Raw genomic sequence first — 18,689 nt, forward strand, 5'->3', positions numbered from 1 at the left:
CCACTTCAGTCCCTCTCTGGACTTCTTGAACTTCTCGGACAGGCTGGAGAATATCAATGGTTACTTGCCGAGACTAGAAGAGGAGTGGTTTCAGCTAGAATGATTAGAAAGTATGTGTGTGTCTGCAACAAATTTATTTGCGTACAACTATACTCTCCATGTGACCATTCTAAATTCTCTGTGTGCTAGCTACCATGTGTCTCACACTCAACTCCTCCTCCAACTACACTCAAGACGCATGGCTCGCTTAGACTCATTGGACAGGCTTGTCGTTTGTGGCGACGAAGTAGGTCTTCACAAACGGCCCTTCGGAGGTCCAGGAAACCTTCAGGCCAGAGGGGAGTGCAATGATATCTCCGGCTTGAAACTTACGCATCTTCCCGGACTCATGCTCAACGATGGTCACCAGTCCTTCCAGCAACATGATTGTTTCGTCCCCCAGCAGCGAGCTATACTCGAAAGAAGCGGAACCGTCCTCGTTGCAGCCTGGAATCCCGCGCCCGGTTCGCCAGAGCCCAACTTCTAAAGTTCCCGTGGAGCCCGTGCTGCGTACTAGGGTAAATTCGCCAACGGCCTTCTGACCCTTGCCTGGCTCCTCCCAGATAAAAGGAGCCCAGCCTTGCGGGTTATGATTGATGTTGCTAACGATGACGTCGTCGAGTTTGGTGCCCGGAGTAGTGCCGTCCCATATTACCCAGAACTTCTTCAAGAAGGGCGTGGTAGAGTGCCAGGAAAGCTGGACATGCTTTGGATGGCTTATAATTGTTCCTGCTTCGAGATGATACTTTTTGCCGCTAGATTTGATCGTGACCTCGGACGAGCCTTCCAACAATAGCATCGTTTCGTCACCCAGAGGGGCAGAATAGACGACATCGCAGCTACCATCGTCGTTGCATCCAGCGATACCAGGGTCAGTACGCCAGAGGCCAGCAGCGGGGAACCCAGAGGTCCCACCAGTCCGGATAGTCACAACTTCTCCTTTAGACTGAGGGCCGAAGACGGGGTCTTCCCAGTCAAACGGTGTCCAAGTCCCGGTAGTGCTGCGGGATCCGTGTTCGAGTTCGTGAACGTTGACCATCTTGAGAGATTATTCTTAGAGGATAAGGATTATCAAAATAGACGGAAAAAAAGTTGCTGACTAGAGGGGCAGGAATGTATTTGCAGAATGAGTGGAGAAATGCTATTAAATAGTCACAAGGCGTTCCTGAATTTGGGAGTCTTATTTTCGCTCAGCACTCATAATCTTAGGGAATCAAGGCCCAAGCCGTTCGGTCATTGTTACGCCGAACGATAATGCGCGGGAGATTTCTTATCTCGAGACGTATTGGAGGCGCCATTGTCGTGACCTGTGGTGGGTACGGCCCGAGATTCGGGCCGTGTCTCATCCTTTAGTGACTGTTCTAGTATCTGGCCGAGTCATTATGCAGCGCTTACCGTCTCATGGCTAACAGAAGTCTTTCGACGAACCGATGGAAGCTGTCGTAACTCATGAGTTGGACATATGATATCGATCCCAAAACCAACCCCGAGATCACCACATTCCCCTCTACTAACCTGTCCTACTTAAGGATGCTGCAACTATCATTATGCTCAAGGAAAGACATGGAGAATGACAAAGCTCTAGGGACTACGCGCGGGATTCGGAGATAGCAATCTAATGACCCGGGCCGCGTTCCGTGCTTGCATCCGAAAGAACAGGGCGCCAAAGGTCCGGCCTGCCAGGACCGACCGCTCTGATGATGAATATCGACTAACAGAGTATCTACTTCCTATCTGTTGATCGACCTTGTAGCTCCACCATCTAGCTCAGATAGATCCAACGGACCCGGGAATCGCCCAGTGCTACTAGACGGACGAAAGAAGTGGCCGAAGGTTCCCGAGCTGATCGTTGAGTGCTAAGGGATGGATTTCTTTTCAGGACGACAAGAACACCGAAATATGGGCGTAGAATTGATATCACCGATAGGATGAAATATTTCTTCTTCTGCCCGCCGTTCATGCGATAAGATCCAATGTAAAAACATCATATAAAACCCCCTTGATTTCTTCCATCTTCCACATATTTACCACCAGTTTCATCATTCAAATACAAAAAATGTCCGAAGATCATCCCAAGATGTCAGCAGCTACTGAAGCCCACGAAACGCCAGTCGTGACCGGGCAACACACGAGCAAGCGACAATGGAGACCTTACTTGGTCGTTGTAGTCAGTATACGAACATTGCCTGATTGTCCAACATATTCATCCGGACTTACAATGGATATAGATGTTGAACATTGGCTTTGGAAGCATGGCCTTTGGCTATTGTTCTGGTGTAATTGGTCCAACAATCGGTAAAGTATCATGGCCACCCCGTCCGACGCAAACTAACGCAAGTCACAGCCCAACCGTCCTTCGTCGAATATTTTGATCTTGCCACGAGATCAGATTCCACCAGCCTCATCTCATGCATGAATGTGAGACCCCTGATCCTCAGTGTTGGGGCCGTACTGACATTAAGGTTCCAGTCGCTTTTTTTCGCTGGTGCGGCCATCTTCATATTGACAGTCCCATTCTTCGCGGATAAATGGGGCAGGCGAGCTGCCGTGGCAGTGGTAAGTATCGTGCAAAATTTCGTGGACGAAAAGCCTTCTGACTGCTCTGTTCATTCAGTCAGCTGCGATCATTGTCATATCTGGGGCCGTAATGGCAGGATCTGTCAACGTTGGCCAATTTATAGTCTTCCGCTTTGTATCTGGGGCCGGGTAAGTCACCACCACCCTGCGACTGGAGGCCTCAATTGACACATTCTAGAACATATATGATGATCTCAGCAGTAACACTCCGGATGATGGAGATCGCGCCTCCTGCAGTCCGGGGAGTGTTTGTTTCCCTTGTAGGAGCCAGCTTACTGTTTGGCTACTCCGCCTCTGCCTGGGCAGGCTACGGCTTCTATCATTTGGATAGCCCCCACGCCTGGAGAGCCCCTTTTGGTAAGACAGATGTCTGTAACGTTGGACTACGCTAATGATTAAACAGCGTTTCAAGGACTGCCTGCTCTCGTCTTACTTGTACTTCTTTACTGGCTACCAGAATCTCCCCGTTGGCTTATGCTAAAAGGCCGCTATGAGGAAGCCAGGAACAATCTTTTGAAACTCCACACTCCAGAAGAAGCAGGTGTTGAGTTCACCCAAATCCGCTTACAGGTTGAAGTCGACAAAAATCTCGAGGATTCGTACTGGGCAATGTTTGCAAACAGAAATTACAGGAAACGGACTCTGATAGGAATGGGGACCTTTGCCAGTATTCAGACGTCCGCTATCTTGGTGATCAATAGTGAGTTTTGCAGGATTAATAGTATATACGGGCATCTGCTAACCCATAGTAACAGACTACGGCCCTATGGTCAGCGTCATCATCTTGGAAACCACCATGTCTGCTTGGCTAACATCGCTTTAGATTTATGGCACACTTGGCTTCGACAACAAGACGCAACTCTTATATGCAGCAGCCTGGCTCACTCTCGGCTGGGGTGGTGGGTGCCTCGCCCTCCTTGTGGTCGATAAGATACCGCGGCCGAAATTCATCGGTTACGGTCTCCTCGGGTGCCAGGCATGCCTCATTATCGAGGCGGCATTGGTTGCTAGCTTCGTGGGTACCAACAACACGACTGCTCTCAGGGCTGCAGTTGCGATCCTATTCATCTTCGTCTTCATTTACGAGTTTGCATTGGATAGCGCCCAGTTTGTCTATCTGGGTGAATTATTCCCAACCCACATACGAGCCAAGGGGGTGTCACTGGGTTGCGGAACACTTGCATTGATGAATGCGATATGGCTGTCTGTTGCACCAACCGCTTTCAAGTAGGTCCTACACTTCATTCGTACGACTGGTTCAAGCGCATGGCTAACCATCACAGTGATATTGGGTGGAAATTCTATTTGTGCTTTATTATTCCGGGATGCTTTTGTGCCTTTGGCATTCTGTACTATTTCCCAGATACTCTCGGTCTACCGCTGGAGGAGATAGATGCCATTTTTGCGGTACGTTCCTCTTGGATGGACTACCCGTTGAATGATCATTGAACCGCTAACAATCATAGGATAAGGAAACGATCCTTGGTATCCCGAATGGCGAGGTTGACATGGTCCATACAGGTGAGCTCACGGATCTCAAAGCGGTCTAAACTCGCAGCACATATTAGGGAGGTGTGTCAAAGTGTTAGTTACGGAAACAGGATAGTTAATTAAACACGCCTCTTCTAACTTGCTAACCGGGTGTTATTATGCCCCGTGATTAAAGAGCTTCATTTAAATCCTTCTGCCGAAACCTCGTCACTCTACCTCCTTTCAACTTCCGGCTCACGTGCCCTACTAATCGTTCTGGTCAGGCACTCGCGGCACCGCTGCAGCTCCGGCTGCGGCTGCCAATACCCTCGTACTCTTTTTACTGTCCCAGCCGCCTGGCTCTTTATAGACACGAAACGCTTCAGTCGCTCCAGCAAGTAAACTCGCGGCGGCAGCCCTCTGTATCCGACTTGGCGTTTGACTCTGGTTGGCTCTACTTGAATGATCCTCTCTGTGGCCTTGTCCATCGTCTGCCTCTCGATCTCGGCTTCGGTTCGTGTTTGATCGTGATGGCTGGTGTGTGTGCGAACGATGCTTCTCAAACTCGGCGTCTGCTCGGCGTCTAGCTTCTTCATGTGCAGCTCTCGCTCTGGCACGTTTTCTCGCCGGGTCATCCATGGAATCGTCTGGGTCATCCTCAACAGTTGCATGACGTGGATTCCTTCTCGGTTCTGGACCCGCATCCGAATACGATCTGGTCCTGTGTCCACTTGGGGGAGTTGGCGGTTCTCGCTCTGAATCATGAGCGGAATATCGCCTCCTTGTGGTTTCTCGTTGAGAGTCAGATGGTTGACTGTCGATATAAGACCAGTGTTCAGATCTAGCTGAGCCGCCCGAGGATCCTTCGCTCTCGTATTCCACACGTATGCCTCGCCGAATATGCTCCTCAGAGGCTCCTCGATGACGGCGCGTCTTTCGTCTTGGCTGGTGTGGTGGTTCTAGGTTGGAGCCTTGTTCGTCTCTAAGACGCTCATCCGAGTACCTCCTTGGTTGCTCTGGGGGTTCCACCCGCACAGTCTCGGACGTCTCCTTAATGTCATGCCAACTCAAGTGAGTCCAGTCGTAGAGAAGATCATCAACAACTTCTGCCGCCATGGGTCTCTTTGAAGCAAGAACAATATCAGTGCCCTGTGAGTTGCGGATAATGAGGGCATTGCTCTCATCAGGTCGGGGCCTGACATCTCCTTCGTGAGCCTTTCTTTCAGCTGTTGGTGAGAAAACCATGTCGTAGACCCACAGAGCAGTCTCATCGGGGGTTTTCTGGGTGAAAGATCCTCGTTGTCGTCTGGAAAGTCTTGTTCGGGGCCTGATACACGAATAGTGGGTGTTGTCGGAGAGCCATCAATAAGTGGTGTCTGTGGCTCTTGCTGCCTTCGGCTGTAGTCTGTATCGGTAGGAGAAGACCCCTCAATTTCTTCCTGGTGCGAGTTTTGGGTCAAGTCGAGAAGCGACTCATGAGCAGTCTTGACAAGATTTTCGGCCTGTCTTCTCAACCTGCTCCTCGCATACTTTTCGGAATCATTGCCAGGGCGTCGCCTGCTGTGTTTTGTGACTTTCTTCTGCTGAATAGCTAGAAGAAGGGTCGTGCAGACGAGCTGAACAGTGCTCTTTTGAGTCTCGATCTTGTTCAGCAGATCTCTGACTTTTCCCTTCCGAAATGTCCACTTGACCCTCTCAAATCCGGAGCCACTTCGAGGGATGAGCTCCCAGACTTCAGCATGTACATATTCGATTTGTCTGATTGCTGAAGCGACGGATTTAAGGAGCCATCGCGTGTGCATGTTTCGCCCATCGATGAGGACTTGCTTTAGTTGGTCCAAGATAATGGAGAGGTCCTGGACTCCCCGCGCTATGGAGACAATGTCTTTGGGGGCATTTTGGTATGAGTCGATGGTGTCGAAGAGCACCTCCACAAGCGAGACACCCGCCGTGGCGATGCCTGCGACGCCTGCAATGATTGATAATGGATCCATAATGATCAAATTGCACTGACAGGGAGTTTGCAAACGGGCCAAGGTAACAGGGCAATCAGGTGGAATTTATGGTGTCGCAAGGCAGCCTGATACCAAGAGGCAACCTGACTTGCATTGCATGTGGCGTCTCAGCTGAGCTAAGATGTCAAGGGAAAGATATTGGAGGGCACCAGGTCTTGGTGGGATGGGTTGTCATTGTACAACTTGAGCCCCGAGTCATTCACCACCAGTGCAACAACTGATGATCTTTGATTAGATAGGAAGAGAGAACTTGCGTCAAATAAGACTACGATCCAGTTCACTGGTTCTCATCAAATAAGCATATCGGGTTTAAAGTGTTGCTAGGGCTTCGAGATTGACCATGTTAGATAAATACATGTTGGTGAGGGACGCCTTGGTGGCAGCCTTGAAGCGCTGAGCCTGTACTACCGATTTTCAGTCACCATCATTCTGACTCAAAAACGCCTTAGCAGCCGCTGCAATCCAATGAGGCGCCCCTGCGCCGACCTCCTTGGAGGTCGCTGCCTGCATTCTCCGCGAGCCTGGTTCCTTTTGCGCCAATTCCATTGGCCAGTCCGCCTCACTTTCAACCCAAGGGACCATTGAGGGGCATCGAGGCAGCGAGATTTGAGGAAAGAGACCAGAAGAGTGACAAGAGAAAATAACCCAGGGAAAAGTGACATCCTTGAGTGGCTCGCTCCGCTTTGCGGCAAACGCGGACATGCCAGTTCAAATCTATATGTAGATAGATAAGATCAATGCATGCAGGAGCCAACGGAAGGAAATGCAGTGCAATGAGGGCCCAACACATCACTAATTCCTCTTGGCCCGCGGAATGAGGCCCCAGCATAAGAACATGCCAACCAACAATGCCACCATAATCGGCTGCAGAACAGCAACTCCTACTTTTGAGGCTATCGCGCCAGTCAAAAATGGAAACGCAGCTGACCCAGCCTGGCCAACAGTGGCCGTAAACCCTGCCAATAATTAATTGTTGGCTCGATAGTGGCGAGAGCTGAAACACAACATACCTATAGCAGCAACATGCAACTCTCGAGGTAACACATTTGTGAGAACTGACACCCCGACGGGGAAGAAGGGTGCAATGACAAAACCGAGTAGGCTGATGGCCACTGCGTCGACGGTTACGTCAGGGACAAACCAGAAGACCAACTGCAGCCCGAGTCCAATGAGGATGTAAATAAACACCATGCGGCGGTCGCCAAGTTTATGCGTGATATCAGCAAGAAGGATACGCCCTATCATGAGGCCTCCCCAAAAGCCAGACGCGACGTAGCCGGCGATATTGGGGGGACTGTGTCGCACTTCGATAAGGAACTCGATGACCCAGCCTGAGCATGTTAGCATCACCAAAGTGAACTATTTTGGGGTGTCTAGGCATACCACCGGCAGTAACTTCTGCTCCGACATAGAGAAAGAAGAAGAGACTGATCATCCACACTGATTGCTGCGAAAGCGCTGCTTTCAACTGATCGGTAGCGTCCTCACCCTCGGCATCGCCAGAGGGTTTAAAGAGGCTATCCCGGAAACTCCAGGACAACCATGCGATATTGCAAAGTGTCAGAACCAGCATCAAGAGGTAAAACAAATGCCAGTAAGGAGTCTTGGTAGCAAACGTCGTCGCTGCAATGGGACTGAGCAGCGCACCAAGACCATAGGCAGCATGCAACACCCCCAGCCATCGATGCGAATTTCTCATGTGCGCAACATAGGTATTGACCTGAGCGTCAAGGAACGCGACGCCCAGACCAGCAAAGAAGAAGGATGATCCAAACACTAGAAATGGGGGCTTCCAGAACGTGAGGGCGTAGGCGATGAGCTGGATCGAAGCGCCGATGACAAGAGTGCCGCCCATACCGAGCCGGCTGGCGAGGTGGACGTTGGTAAAAGCTGCTAGGAACCATCCAGAGAAGTTGACCAAGTAAAGGATCGCGACGGCGAGCAATCCGACATTGTAACTGGGTTGGATATACGGGATCAAAGCTCCTGTTGCTGCGTCTGTATCTCACATTAGCTTCACCTCTGCACGCTCGTGATTTAGAGTATCACCTACCATTCATTCCAGCCATCAGCATGGCAAAGTTGACAGCAACAATCTTGGCTACATCGTTACGATTCTCTTTGGCTGTCGGCAATAGGCTAGTCTCCTCATTTACAGCCGGCTGAGCCTCAGCGTCGTGGAGGGTCGCATTCTCGCAAGCGGGAAACTGGTCGATGGGCGCCATTCTTTCTCATGCAGAATCTTTTCGAAAAAAGTGTATCGTGCATTGTCTTTCTTTTATCCTAAAGTACTTTCATTCCTTTAAGAAGTGGAAATGGTGGACATGGGTGAATTGCCAGTATAGGTCATTGCGACAACTTGCTTCAACTACTTCCTAATCGAGTAATAAGTAAAGCTGAGGCAAGACATGCTGAAGTCTCGGTCATGCCGTCGCGTTGTGCCGCCAATCGCCACTGTCTGCTTGAAAGCTTAATGTCGTTGCTAACGCTATTTGGGCTACCAGCTTCGCCACAACACAGATCAGAAGGGGATATCTTCTTGAGAAACTGATAGAAGGTACGCCCGTGATCGAGACAGACGACTGATCCAGGTGTATGGCCTATATACATGCTCATACTAAGCAGATTCTCACACGCTATCAAAGTCCCCCTGCCACGTTGAGTCAAACAGGTCAGCAAGCCATGGTTCCTCATACAAGCCTTGGAATAGCTCATCTGAAAAGTTCAGACCTTGACCATCCATCCCACCACCCAAGTCCTCAGCAACCTGTTCTTGTGGCGCATTCTGCGGTAGTCTCGACTGCATCTCTGCCATGAACAACGTTTTAACAGCCCTAAAGAGACCAGCAGTCCTAAATAAGAGGCCCATGCGAGGACCGGGGTCGTCCACGATGCCCATAGCCATTGCAACTTCTCCGAGTACCTCATGGGAACGATCGAGAACACTCATCACATCGATCCTCTTCCTCACTTCTTCTATATCCCATCCCGGCTCCTTGTGGATTGTCAGTTTAAAGAGTATTACCAGACAGTGGAGGAATTGCGTGCAAAAGTCGACATTGATGCCAGCCAGGTCGCTTAGAGGCATATCAAACAGGAGTCCCAGCCATCTTTCGGTGCTACCCAAAGCCGAATCCAGATTTTGAAGTCTCTGGAAGTTTTCCGGGATTGATTGACTGCCTGTTCTTGGTTCTCCAATCAAGTGTTTCTTGAGGGCCAGTTCTGCATAACACAGGTACAGCTGGATGATTCCTAACCCACACTTAGCTCACTACACTTTTCTTAGGGCCGCTTTGTGGAGATGTTCAACTCACTCTCAGACTTAATGTTGGCAGGCAACGTATCTCTGACTTCACCAAGCTGCCTCAGCAGTGTTGTGATAAGAGTAGCAGATGCTGTCTTCTGGACGCCCTCCAAAAATGGCTGCGCTGAGGCGAATGGTTCAGCCTGGTGGAAGATAAGCTGACACTTGATCTGGGCCACGAGGATGGCATCGAAATGTGACTCTCCTTGCTCAGAGAGAATTTGTAGACATTCTTGCATGTAAGCAGTCCAGCGCATAGGCTCCGTCTTGCGAAATGCGGTCCAAGTTCTGGGATCAAGACGTCAGACTGGGGGCAGTTAAAAAAGGCGGATGTGTACATACGATGAAGACAAGTGAAACAGAGCAAGAATAGTTCGTCGGTCCTCTAGTGTTCGTTCCCTCCGTGCCTGTTGCTGCTCGGCAACAGATCGCCCGAATTTGCAGCGCTGGGCCCCATTTACGGGATGTTTATGCAAGCCGAGTTCAAAGGCCAGTGACACGGCCATTTGAGTAAGCATTGTCATGAACGGCTTGTCCATTTTGAAGCCATGTGACCTAGGATAGAGTAAGCGTATGATTCTGCCTTCAGTCGTTTCTCATACCATGACGCAAAGCAGATGAGTCCAATTAGCAAGTCGAGGTTGGCGAGATGCTCGCAGACTATCCTTTTTGATATGATCCGCCAGATCGTCTCTTCCATGGCAAACTGTTGGGATATCTGCTTGGCTGACAATGTCATAGCCACAAACCAAGTAAATGGTTTCTGCTGACGAAACTCTCGAGAACTGAGAGAGGGGGGCAGGTGGAAGAGTGGTGAGCTGGGCAAGAAGGAACGTCGAAAAGTGTTGAGCTGCTCCTCGGCTACACGATCTGTGAGGCCATGGGTAGGCATGTCACTCAGTATAAGAGAGGAAGGATCACTTGATTCGGGATCCACAGGACGGAGGAGCTCGACCGTGGCATCAGCCGAATTTATCGCAACGTCCGGTTGGTATGATGATGCAGGCGACGCCGGAGTGCTATACTCTGGTGGCGGATCGAAAGGGATTTGTCCACTGGACTCAACCGAAGGGGGATCGTTCGTCCCTGGAGTAGCCGTCGGCCTGTTGGCGCCTTGTGACTGTATTAGAGAGACAAGATCGTCAAGTCTCCGTTCCAATCTCGCATCGGCAGTGGATGCAGATCGTATCGCGTTGATTCTGCTCTTTCGGACACCGGCCGCGGGTTCGCAGGAAATTTCAAGACGACAACATCTGGAATCAGTCAGACATGTCATCTTGTCACGCATATAGAATGCGCCTCAACGGGTCTCACCTCTCGCATCTCCCCCCATTTGAGCGATAAAAGCATTTGCACTTGGCACGGGAGCAGCCAACGCAGGCTCTACCATAAGGTGCCGGAATCCATGGCGTGGAATAGAGAGCCGTACTCGGGGCCATTTCTGCTGTTCGACGTCCGAGGTTGATCAAATGCCAAGGTACTTTAAGTGGATTGATTGATGGTATCAAGCGAGGCGGAAATGAAGTCCGCGGGGTTGGGCCGGGGTCCACGCGTCGTTGATGCCTCAGGCACTGAAATGTCTGAACCCCGCGGGGTTCAGTGCCCCATGTCTGAATGTCAACGGATTTGACGACGGTATTCGAAGTTCAAGCAGGAAATGAGGTCATTGAAGATTGCGTATATAAGTTCTTTAACCATTCTATGATATGCCTTTCTTCCTCTACTCTCTACATCCATCATCGCAGTCTCTCCCCAGAGCATCATCCCAAACAACTTAGCTTTAACTGTTCCCGACGATTTACCACACACAACTCTCCAACAAACTCCCAGCTCGCCGTCATGTCAGGTACTCTCAACATCATACGACAAGCCTTCTTTGCTGGATCCCCAAGATTCATGCCAAAGGATCTACCAGATCTCAAGGGCAAGGTTGGTGCACTCACGAACCCTGGCTACCCTATACCTCGGCCAAGAAATCTGACAATTTGCTAGGTCATTGTCGTCACTGGCGCCAACACGGGAATTGGCAAAGAGATCACCCAGATTCTTTACTCCAAGAATGCGCGTGTTTACATGATGGCGCGTTCTGAAAGCAAGAACAAGGAAGCATGTGATGCCATCCAAGCTGCTGTTCCCAAGTCTGGTGGAGAATTGATCTGCCTCCCGCTTGACCTTGCCAATCTCCCAAGCATCAACGCTTCTGCAGCTGAAATTCTGCGCCGAGAAAGCAAACTCCATGTCCTGTTCAACAATGCCGGCGTTGGATTCACTGAACATGGTTCCAAGACCAAGCAGGGCTACGAGCTTCAGCTTGGCGTCAACTGTCTTGGAACCTTGGCCTTCACCCAGCAACTGACCCCCACGCTAATCTCCACGGCGAGAGACTCGCCCGCTGGGACGGTTCGCGTGGTCTGGGCCTCGTCTACAGCTGCTATCGCCACTACCACCAAGCGCTACATGGAGAGAGTCAAGGACATCACCAAAGAAACTTCGGCTGAGCAGTACTACATCAGCAAGCTTGGTGACTACTTCTATGCCACCGAATTCGCCTCTCGATACAAGGAACACGGCATCATCTCGACCCCTCTAAACCCCGGAAATCTGGACTCGGAATTTTGGCGCACCATGGGCCCTGCTTTTCACTGGTTCCTCCGAAGGACAGTCTTGTTTCCCACGATCTACGGTGCATACACCAACATCTTTGCTGGCTTCTCCCCTGAAGTGACGCTTGAAAAGTCAGGCACATTTGGTGAGTTTATCTGATAATGGCTTCGATTAAACATCGATCAGTCGCTGACTACTCAATAGTGGCTCCGTGGGGAAGGCTGTGGCATGCTACCAAGGACATGGTCGCTGGGTCCAAGACCCGGGCAGAGGGAGGCACTGGCATCGCCAAAGAATTCTGGGAATGGAGTGAGGCCCAGGTTAAACTACACTCTAAGTAGGGGTCGTGATCTTATCTGTTCTGTGGTGGCAGCGTTGATGGCTGCCGTGGTTCCTGTTTCTTTTTTTCCTTTGGTTGTTTTAGTAGGACTACGAAATTGTTAATCGCGAAGGAGAGGGATTATAATTGATAGAATACGAGATAATATACGTCGTTAGAATTTCTTGAATATCGAAGCCATGGGAGCACTTGCAATCGTGAGTCTCACGGCGATGCCGAAGCACTGGTGCTTCACATCTTATGGCGGATTCGAGCCCATGCCATCTGAAGCTTGCCCTACTCAAGGATCAACGAGACTTCGCCACTAGACAGCCGTTCCTTAAACATGTGGCATTCAGGAATTGGCTATGGACACTAGATTGGGAGATGGACTGATAAGGAGTCGGGGGGTTGAAGCCATGAACGCCTTCTCAAGGAATATTCCGTTGAAGACCGCAGCCACACGGATAGAGCTGAGTCCGCCTTCTCAGGGTCCAGGGGAAAAGAGCTGGGTAATTAAGACGTTTGTGTATCTAGAACAGAACAGGACAAGAGACCGGCAGTTGGCTGAAGAGTACGAAAACCACCGGGGCAGGCATCATCCGCTGGGAAGAAACGCCATTCCGGTGGCATCTAGTTCCAGCCCAGGGTAGATAAACTAGACACAAACTCTAAACCCGCCAGGTGACGCAGCTTTCGAGGCACGGTCTGGGCCTTTCGGCTGAATACCCGGGACGTTTACGAGATGCTGATCCCTTTCGCTTAGTGACGGACGTGTCACCTTTAACAGCTTAGACAGGTTGTCACTGTCCCTGAAGGTGATCTCTTGAAGCGGGGGAGGACAGGGACCAACATGTCGATCAATGATCACCAAGGGCTCCAGTGATTTACGCGTCCCCAAACGCTGGGATATGGGTTTTGACAAGACAGACCAATAACGGCCAAGCTGAGACAATCTTTCCCAACTAGGCAGGACGATGCTACACGCTAGGCTGACTCGTCGAGATTACCGACCTCTTAGCACGCAACCTTGATCCTATTCCGGTCAGCTAAAACGCTGCCGCACGGATGATGCATCCGGTACTGCCCTGACGATGGCTTCGTCACTAGCCCAGGAACCTGCCGTCTTACGCGAGTCAATTCATGCTCCTGCCAGAAATCAAGTGCCGGCAGCGGATAGTGACGATGCATCCAAGTCTAGTCCCTGAGACGGTCTGCGAGGTACGGCCGTCAGACTGGACGCCACCTTTGTTAGTGGCGTTTATCCTCATAATGCGGAAGCGCAAGGCTTGTCGGCATTGAGCGCTAGACTTTGGCATGTGGCCCTGAAAGACATGGGGAATCTGCAGCTTGTGGGTAGGAGAGAAGAGCGATTTGTCGATCGGTGGACAACTTACCGAGATACCGATTACTTCCACATGACGAACCCTGCAGATATAAGGTGTCGTGTGCATTCCTCCCCTTCGCTCGTTCCTCGTATCTCGTCATCTTGTCGTCCCTGGTCTGCTTTCTGTTGCTCAAGATGGTGGATCTCGCCTCCATCTACTTTGGCCTCTTTGTGGGTGTCTTTGTCTTTACTATTGCAAAGGTCATCGGGCAGACGCGAAGTATCTGGAAGCGCACCCACAGCTTTCACAATACGTACCTGTACTTGATCTGGGCTGAGGCTTGGACCAACTTTATCTTTGCCATTGTTACCTTTTTGTTCTTGAACAATGTCATCAAAGGAAGGCAAGTGTAATTCGAGGATACCTGGGGGGCCCATAGCTAACCGTCATCTTCAGCCTCGTCTTTTTCCTTTTTACAGTTGTCCTATGGGCATTCCAGACACAACTCCTGCCCCAGATCATCGCCAATCGAGTCGCCTTGATCATGACCAACAAGCGCCGAGCGATGCACTTAAAATGGAGTCTCGTCGTCAGCATCGGTCTCATCAACATAGCCGTCTGCTACATCTGGACCGTCGCCCACCTGGAAGGTGCCACCCCTGCTCAGGTCCATCACAATATAATCTTTGAAAAGGTGGAAAAGATCTTCTTCCTTATCATCGATCTGGGACTTAACCTGTACTTTTTGTATCTGGTGCGCTATCGCTTGATTGAGGATGGCCTGGGCAAGTACTGGAGACTCTTCAACTTTAATGCTGGCATGGTGGGCATTTCTACAACCATGGACATTCTCTTGCTTGGCTTCTTGAGTCTACCAAATCCCTACCTGTGAGTTAATATTCTGTCTCACTTGACTGATAGCCACTGACCTTTTATAGATATGTGCAATTCGCTCCTGTGGCATACATCATCAAGCTGTATATCGAGCTACTGATGGCCAGCCTCATCTCCAAGGTCGTTCGTAGCAGCGAAGCTGGCCGAGGTGAAGGTTGGTACTCGAACAGCAGAGAAAGGTCCAACCCGACCAACTACGGTCTCACGTCGCGTGCAATCATCACCAGCACCGCCACGGTTTCGAAACCTAGCAACACCATCATGAGCCGTTTGGGCAAAGAAGCTCCTCCGGCTCGCGAAGGCAGTCACAATGGATCAGAGATTCATCTGGCCACATTCCCAGAGCCGCATGGGATCACGAAAACTGTTGAGACAACGGTGGTGGTGGATGATGGCGACGACGGACGGAGCGAGAGTACTTTTAAAGGCACCTATAAAGAAACGGTATGAGAGGGGGACTTCATATTTTTGAGTTGGTTTAATGTATTGTAATGAATCATGGTAAACTTCTAGTACTGTAATAATACCACATGGTGGAGAGGTCCTCAAGAGAGAAGGCCTGCCATTTACTCTCATTTGTTCCCCCCTCTGCCCATCCTTGCTTCCTTCCACAACACTACAATCAACTTGGTGACCATGTCAATATCTTCCCCGTACTGACTTTGGAAGATATCTCGCCCGAAGCGATGCTGGATCTTGTCAGAATGCCACCGCTTCGTTTCCTTTGTCATGACCTGGAACAATTCCTCAACAGAGTCATCGGAGGAATGAACGAAAGCTGTTCTCCGGAAGAATTGTCGCACCCTTGATTCGATCAAATCTTGTCGTAATCCGGATTTTGTAGGCCATGGGATTTCATTGCCGCTGAGGTTGTCCGTGTCGTCGACGGATTTCCAACCATTCTCGTACCTCTTCCATGCATCTGACCACTCGTTTCTTCTTTTCTGCTTCCTCCGCTCTTCATTTTGTCGTACACGTTCGGCTTGCTCCTTGGCCTCTAGTTCCTTTCTCTATTGTTCTTCGCGTTTCCTGGCTTCTTCCTCCCTCTTCTTGGCCGCTGCACGTTCCTGAGCCTCCCATATTCTCCTCTTGCTCCGATCGATCATGCGCTGGTGCTCTTCTAGATGCTCTGAAAGATTCCAAAACACTCAAAACTGAATGAGTGGGCCCATGGGGGTAGATTGGCGATGTCGGCTGTTGCTGAGCCTGCTCCCGTCTTTGCAAATATTCCTCTACCAGGGATAGGAATTGCTGCGCTTCTTCCTCGCTCGAACATCTTGAGTCGTCCATGTGTTTTGTATGTTTTGTAGTGCGAAACCGCAGTATGTCGAAAAATGGCGTCTGTGATATATCCAAAGGATACTCAAATCTGGAGACCTTGTCTGGTTGGCGTTTGTGCTGCCGGAACAATATAGCGATCGACTCATGTAGCTCGGTGTGCTGAGATCGCTGAAACGAAGCTAGCTGACGAGGACAGGATGGTATTTATGCATTCTGGGGAGAAGGAAAGATAGCATCTTAGATGCGAGGTCTGGCTTTGCTTTTCTCTCTCTTCTTTTGTTGGGCATAATCACGTCTTCAAAAAGAAACCATCAGGTACAAGAATAAGGAGCACCGTACCAACATAACGGCATGAAACCTAATGTTGTAAAACACCGACATACACAAAGTTTACATGGCTATTATATAGCCTTTATAGCTATCGCCGTAGAAGGTTATTAATGCTTAAGCCGACATTACAGCGGATTCTCTTCTTCACTGCAAGGGAAATCGCCATCATCATGAAGGAAAACACCAAGCTGTTAAACACAAGTCTGTTTCTGTTCCGCCGAGACGGGCTGAATATTCAACAGCCTGATTGTCTTGAGCTTGGACAAAGTGGAGGCCGCATGTGGGAGGATGTTCCTGGTAGAAGTGCATGGCCCTCGCAGTAAGGCTGTTGATCAATTTAGGTTACCCACTACGAATAGATATGCAACAGCAATAAATTCTCTATAATTACTCGCAGACCGTTTATAAAACCCAGTGAAGGACTCAGCAGGGTTCGACGGCTCAAAGATGAGTCTCAGCATTTCTAATTCGGTCACTTCGTTGACGGATCTTACCTCGGTTGTAGCATAGCCCAAGCTCTTTCGATACAGTACGCCCGCAGGTTATCTGACATCATCGAACCTAAAGAGCCGCTTTCCCGGGCAGGCAATAACCATCCAACTCTGGTTCAAAGTATAAAGTCTCTCTGAAATCAGGGTTTTGACAAGCAGATAAGTCTATTGCTTTATCATGCAATGACTCGTACTTTAGATCGCGCAGACACAGTCTGATGATCACCTCAGCCGTCCATATTGTTTGAGGGGTTGGTTCATTAAGCATTCCTCGTTACTATGAAACGCCGTAATATTGTACAAATGAGGTGTGATGATGTCTCCCCAGCTTAGAATGTGACTGGTAGGTCAACAACGCCAACATCTCCGCCCAGTGGAGTAAAGTTGATCTTTTCAAAAGGCACAGCAATCTTGAGATCGGGGAATTCCTTGAACAGAGTGGCTGTACCAAGTTAATTAGCTTCGTAAGGAAATGGACCTCAGAGTTATCGCACTCACCAAACACTGTCGTCAGCTCCGCCTTGGCAAGATGCTCGGCAATGCATCGATGGGCGCCGAATCCATATCCAAGAGGATCCTCAGCAGGCCACTTTCGGTTCATGTTGAATTCATCGGGGTTCTCAAAAATGTCTGCATCACGGTTGGCCGACTGATTCGAGGCAATGATGCCTTCGTTTGCCTTGATATGCTGGGCCGAGTTAGTCTCAATGAGTATTAATACATGGTGGTTATAAACTTACCTTGCCGCCGATCTCGAGGTCAACCTTTGCAGTTCGCTTGATAGCGAGAGCTGACGCCGTGTGATATCGACACAGTTCTTCGACAAACTGGGGAGCTAGTGACGGGTTTGCCTTTAGCTGGGCCAGTTGCTCTGGATGTTGGAACAAGGTAACAACTCCCTGATAATGGTTAGAAACTGGACACTAACACGATGACTTAGATCCAAACTTACCAATGCAATCATGTTCACCATAGTGGCATTGCCAGCAACGAGAAGTAGAAAGGCAATCTGCACTGCATCAGCCTTTTCAATGTTGCCAGGCTTCACCTGCTCTGTGCAGAGCTTGCTGATGAGGTCGTCCTTGGGCTCTTCGAGGCGCTTGTCGACTAAGCTGGCCAAGTAATCAAGGAGCTCTCTGTTTGCAGGTTAGACAACGTATCCATTGGGTCCAATGGGCGCTTACTGGTTTGCTGCAGATGCTTCTCGAGCTGTGGAACTTCCGTTTGTTCGGATGGCATTCTGATTCGTAAGATACTCCAAATCGTTGAAAGGGACTCCGAGGATGGTATAGATGATCTGAAGGTGAATCATCAGCAATGTAATGGTGGTGGTATTGTGGAAATCCATACGTATGAAGGCACTGGCAGTGCAAACTCCTTCACCAAGTCAACTGGGCCCGCGGAACAACCCTTCTTCTTCATGGCAGTCAAGAGATCGTCGACTGTCTTTTGGATGTACGGCTGCAGCTTCTTGACATGTTCGGGAGTGAAAAGAGGCTCTACCATACCCCTGCACTATATATCAGAGCTGATCTTCCCGGAACTGTCGCCTTGAATGACTTACCTCTGGTTCATGTGGTCTGGAGCATCCATATCAACAAAAGTCGGCTTGGCCTTCGCAGCTTGCTTGCCACCGGCATTGAGCTCCGGGAAGCTCCGGGAAGCCAGGGCGTGTGCGGATCTGCCACGATCGTCAGCTAAGTAGCTCTATGAGGAACTTCTTACAGTACTACCTTGGAGAGCCTCTCATCAGTTGCAACAAACGTCACATCCTTGTACTTGGTCACAAGCCACGCAAGACTGCCATCAAACAGCTTGACCTTGGACACTGGATCAGTAGCTCGCAGACGCGCAAACTCAGCCGGAGGCTCCATTCCAGAAGCCCGCTGGAATGGGAAACTTGGAGGTTCTGACGCCATTGAAGCTGCTGTCCGGATGAACTGCCGCGTGGGTGGATTGCGAAGGAGCAATTTGGTAGCGATGAGCTTTGAAGGGACGGGCCGCATGTTTTATGGATGTAGATGCTGATGATCTGCA

At 50.0% G+C, this 18,689-nt stretch overlaps 8 protein-coding genes across 8 annotated transcripts; 3 read left to right on the top strand and 5 right to left on the bottom strand.

Annotated features, from left to right (window-relative positions):
• Positions 1-253: 253 nt before the first annotated feature.
• MRS44_016358 (uncharacterized protein) lies at positions 254-1,078 on the bottom strand (the record flags this gene model as incomplete). Its single annotated transcript, XM_065617998.1, has 1 exon — positions 254-1,078. The coding sequence occupies one exon, from the start codon at positions 1,076-1,078 to the stop codon at positions 254-256; it is 825 nt and encodes a 274-aa protein (XP_065474070.1).
• Positions 1,079-2,116: 1,038 nt separating this feature from the next.
• On the top strand, positions 2,117-4,166 carry MRS44_016359 (uncharacterized protein; the record flags this gene model as incomplete). Its single annotated transcript, XM_065617999.1, has 11 exons — positions 2,117-2,206; positions 2,268-2,334; positions 2,384-2,457; positions 2,509-2,595; positions 2,654-2,745; positions 2,795-2,973; positions 3,020-3,316; positions 3,372-3,385; positions 3,440-3,737; positions 3,980-4,023; positions 4,083-4,166. The coding sequence occupies 11 exons, from the start codon at positions 2,117-2,119 to the stop codon at positions 4,164-4,166; spliced, it is 1,326 nt and encodes a 441-aa protein (XP_065474071.1).
• Positions 4,167-4,353: 187 nt separating this feature from the next.
• On the bottom strand, positions 4,354-6,080 carry MRS44_016360 (uncharacterized protein; the record flags this gene model as incomplete). Its single annotated transcript, XM_065618000.1, has 2 exons — positions 4,354-5,413; positions 5,512-6,080. The coding sequence occupies 2 exons, from the start codon at positions 6,078-6,080 to the stop codon at positions 4,354-4,356; spliced, it is 1,629 nt and encodes a 542-aa protein (XP_065474072.1).
• Positions 6,081-6,410: 330 nt separating this feature from the next.
• MRS44_016361 (uncharacterized protein) lies at positions 6,411-8,326 on the bottom strand (the record flags this gene model as incomplete). Its single annotated transcript, XM_065618001.1, has 4 exons — positions 6,411-6,505; positions 7,112-7,432; positions 7,485-8,099; positions 8,155-8,326. The coding sequence occupies 4 exons, from the start codon at positions 8,324-8,326 to the stop codon at positions 6,411-6,413; spliced, it is 1,203 nt and encodes a 400-aa protein (XP_065474073.1).
• A 404-nt stretch (positions 8,327-8,730) lies between these two features.
• Positions 8,731-10,844, bottom strand: MRS44_016362 (uncharacterized protein; the record flags this gene model as incomplete). The annotated part of the gene is made up of 5 exons (XM_065618002.1): positions 8,731-9,323; positions 9,416-9,693; positions 9,748-9,960; positions 10,008-10,658; positions 10,720-10,844. 5 exons carry the CDS (start codon positions 10,842-10,844, stop codon positions 8,731-8,733), a joined length of 1,860 nt encoding a protein of 619 aa, XP_065474074.1.
• Positions 10,845-11,244: 400 nt separating this feature from the next.
• MRS44_016363 (uncharacterized protein) lies at positions 11,245-12,350 on the top strand (the record flags this gene model as incomplete). Its single annotated transcript, XM_046280131.2, has 3 exons — positions 11,245-11,334; positions 11,398-12,154; positions 12,214-12,350. 3 exons carry the CDS (start codon positions 11,245-11,247, stop codon positions 12,348-12,350), a joined length of 984 nt encoding a protein of 327 aa, XP_046131062.1.
• Positions 12,351-13,850: 1,500 nt separating this feature from the next.
• On the top strand, positions 13,851-15,000 carry MRS44_016364 (uncharacterized protein; the record flags this gene model as incomplete). The annotated part of the gene is made up of 3 exons (XM_065618003.1): positions 13,851-14,065; positions 14,113-14,544; positions 14,595-15,000. The coding sequence occupies 3 exons, from the start codon at positions 13,851-13,853 to the stop codon at positions 14,998-15,000; spliced, it is 1,053 nt and encodes a 350-aa protein (XP_065474075.1).
• A 1,981-nt stretch (positions 15,001-16,981) lies between these two features.
• Positions 16,982-18,658, bottom strand: MRS44_016365 (uncharacterized protein; the record flags this gene model as incomplete). Its single annotated transcript, XM_065618004.1, has 8 exons — positions 16,982-17,094; positions 17,151-17,340; positions 17,393-17,551; positions 17,605-17,788; positions 17,837-17,949; positions 18,003-18,162; positions 18,217-18,333; positions 18,378-18,658. The coding sequence occupies 8 exons, from the start codon at positions 18,656-18,658 to the stop codon at positions 16,982-16,984; spliced, it is 1,317 nt and encodes a 438-aa protein (XP_065474076.1).
• Between the last annotated feature and the right edge of the window lie 31 nt (positions 18,659-18,689).

The sequence above is a fragment of the Fusarium solani genome (genome assembly GCF_023522795.1).
Source record: "Fusarium solani strain SB1 chromosome Unknown bctg00000012, whole genome shotgun sequence".
In the NCBI taxonomy this organism is placed as follows: Eukaryota; Fungi; Ascomycota; class Sordariomycetes; order Hypocreales; family Nectriaceae; genus Fusarium; species Fusarium solani.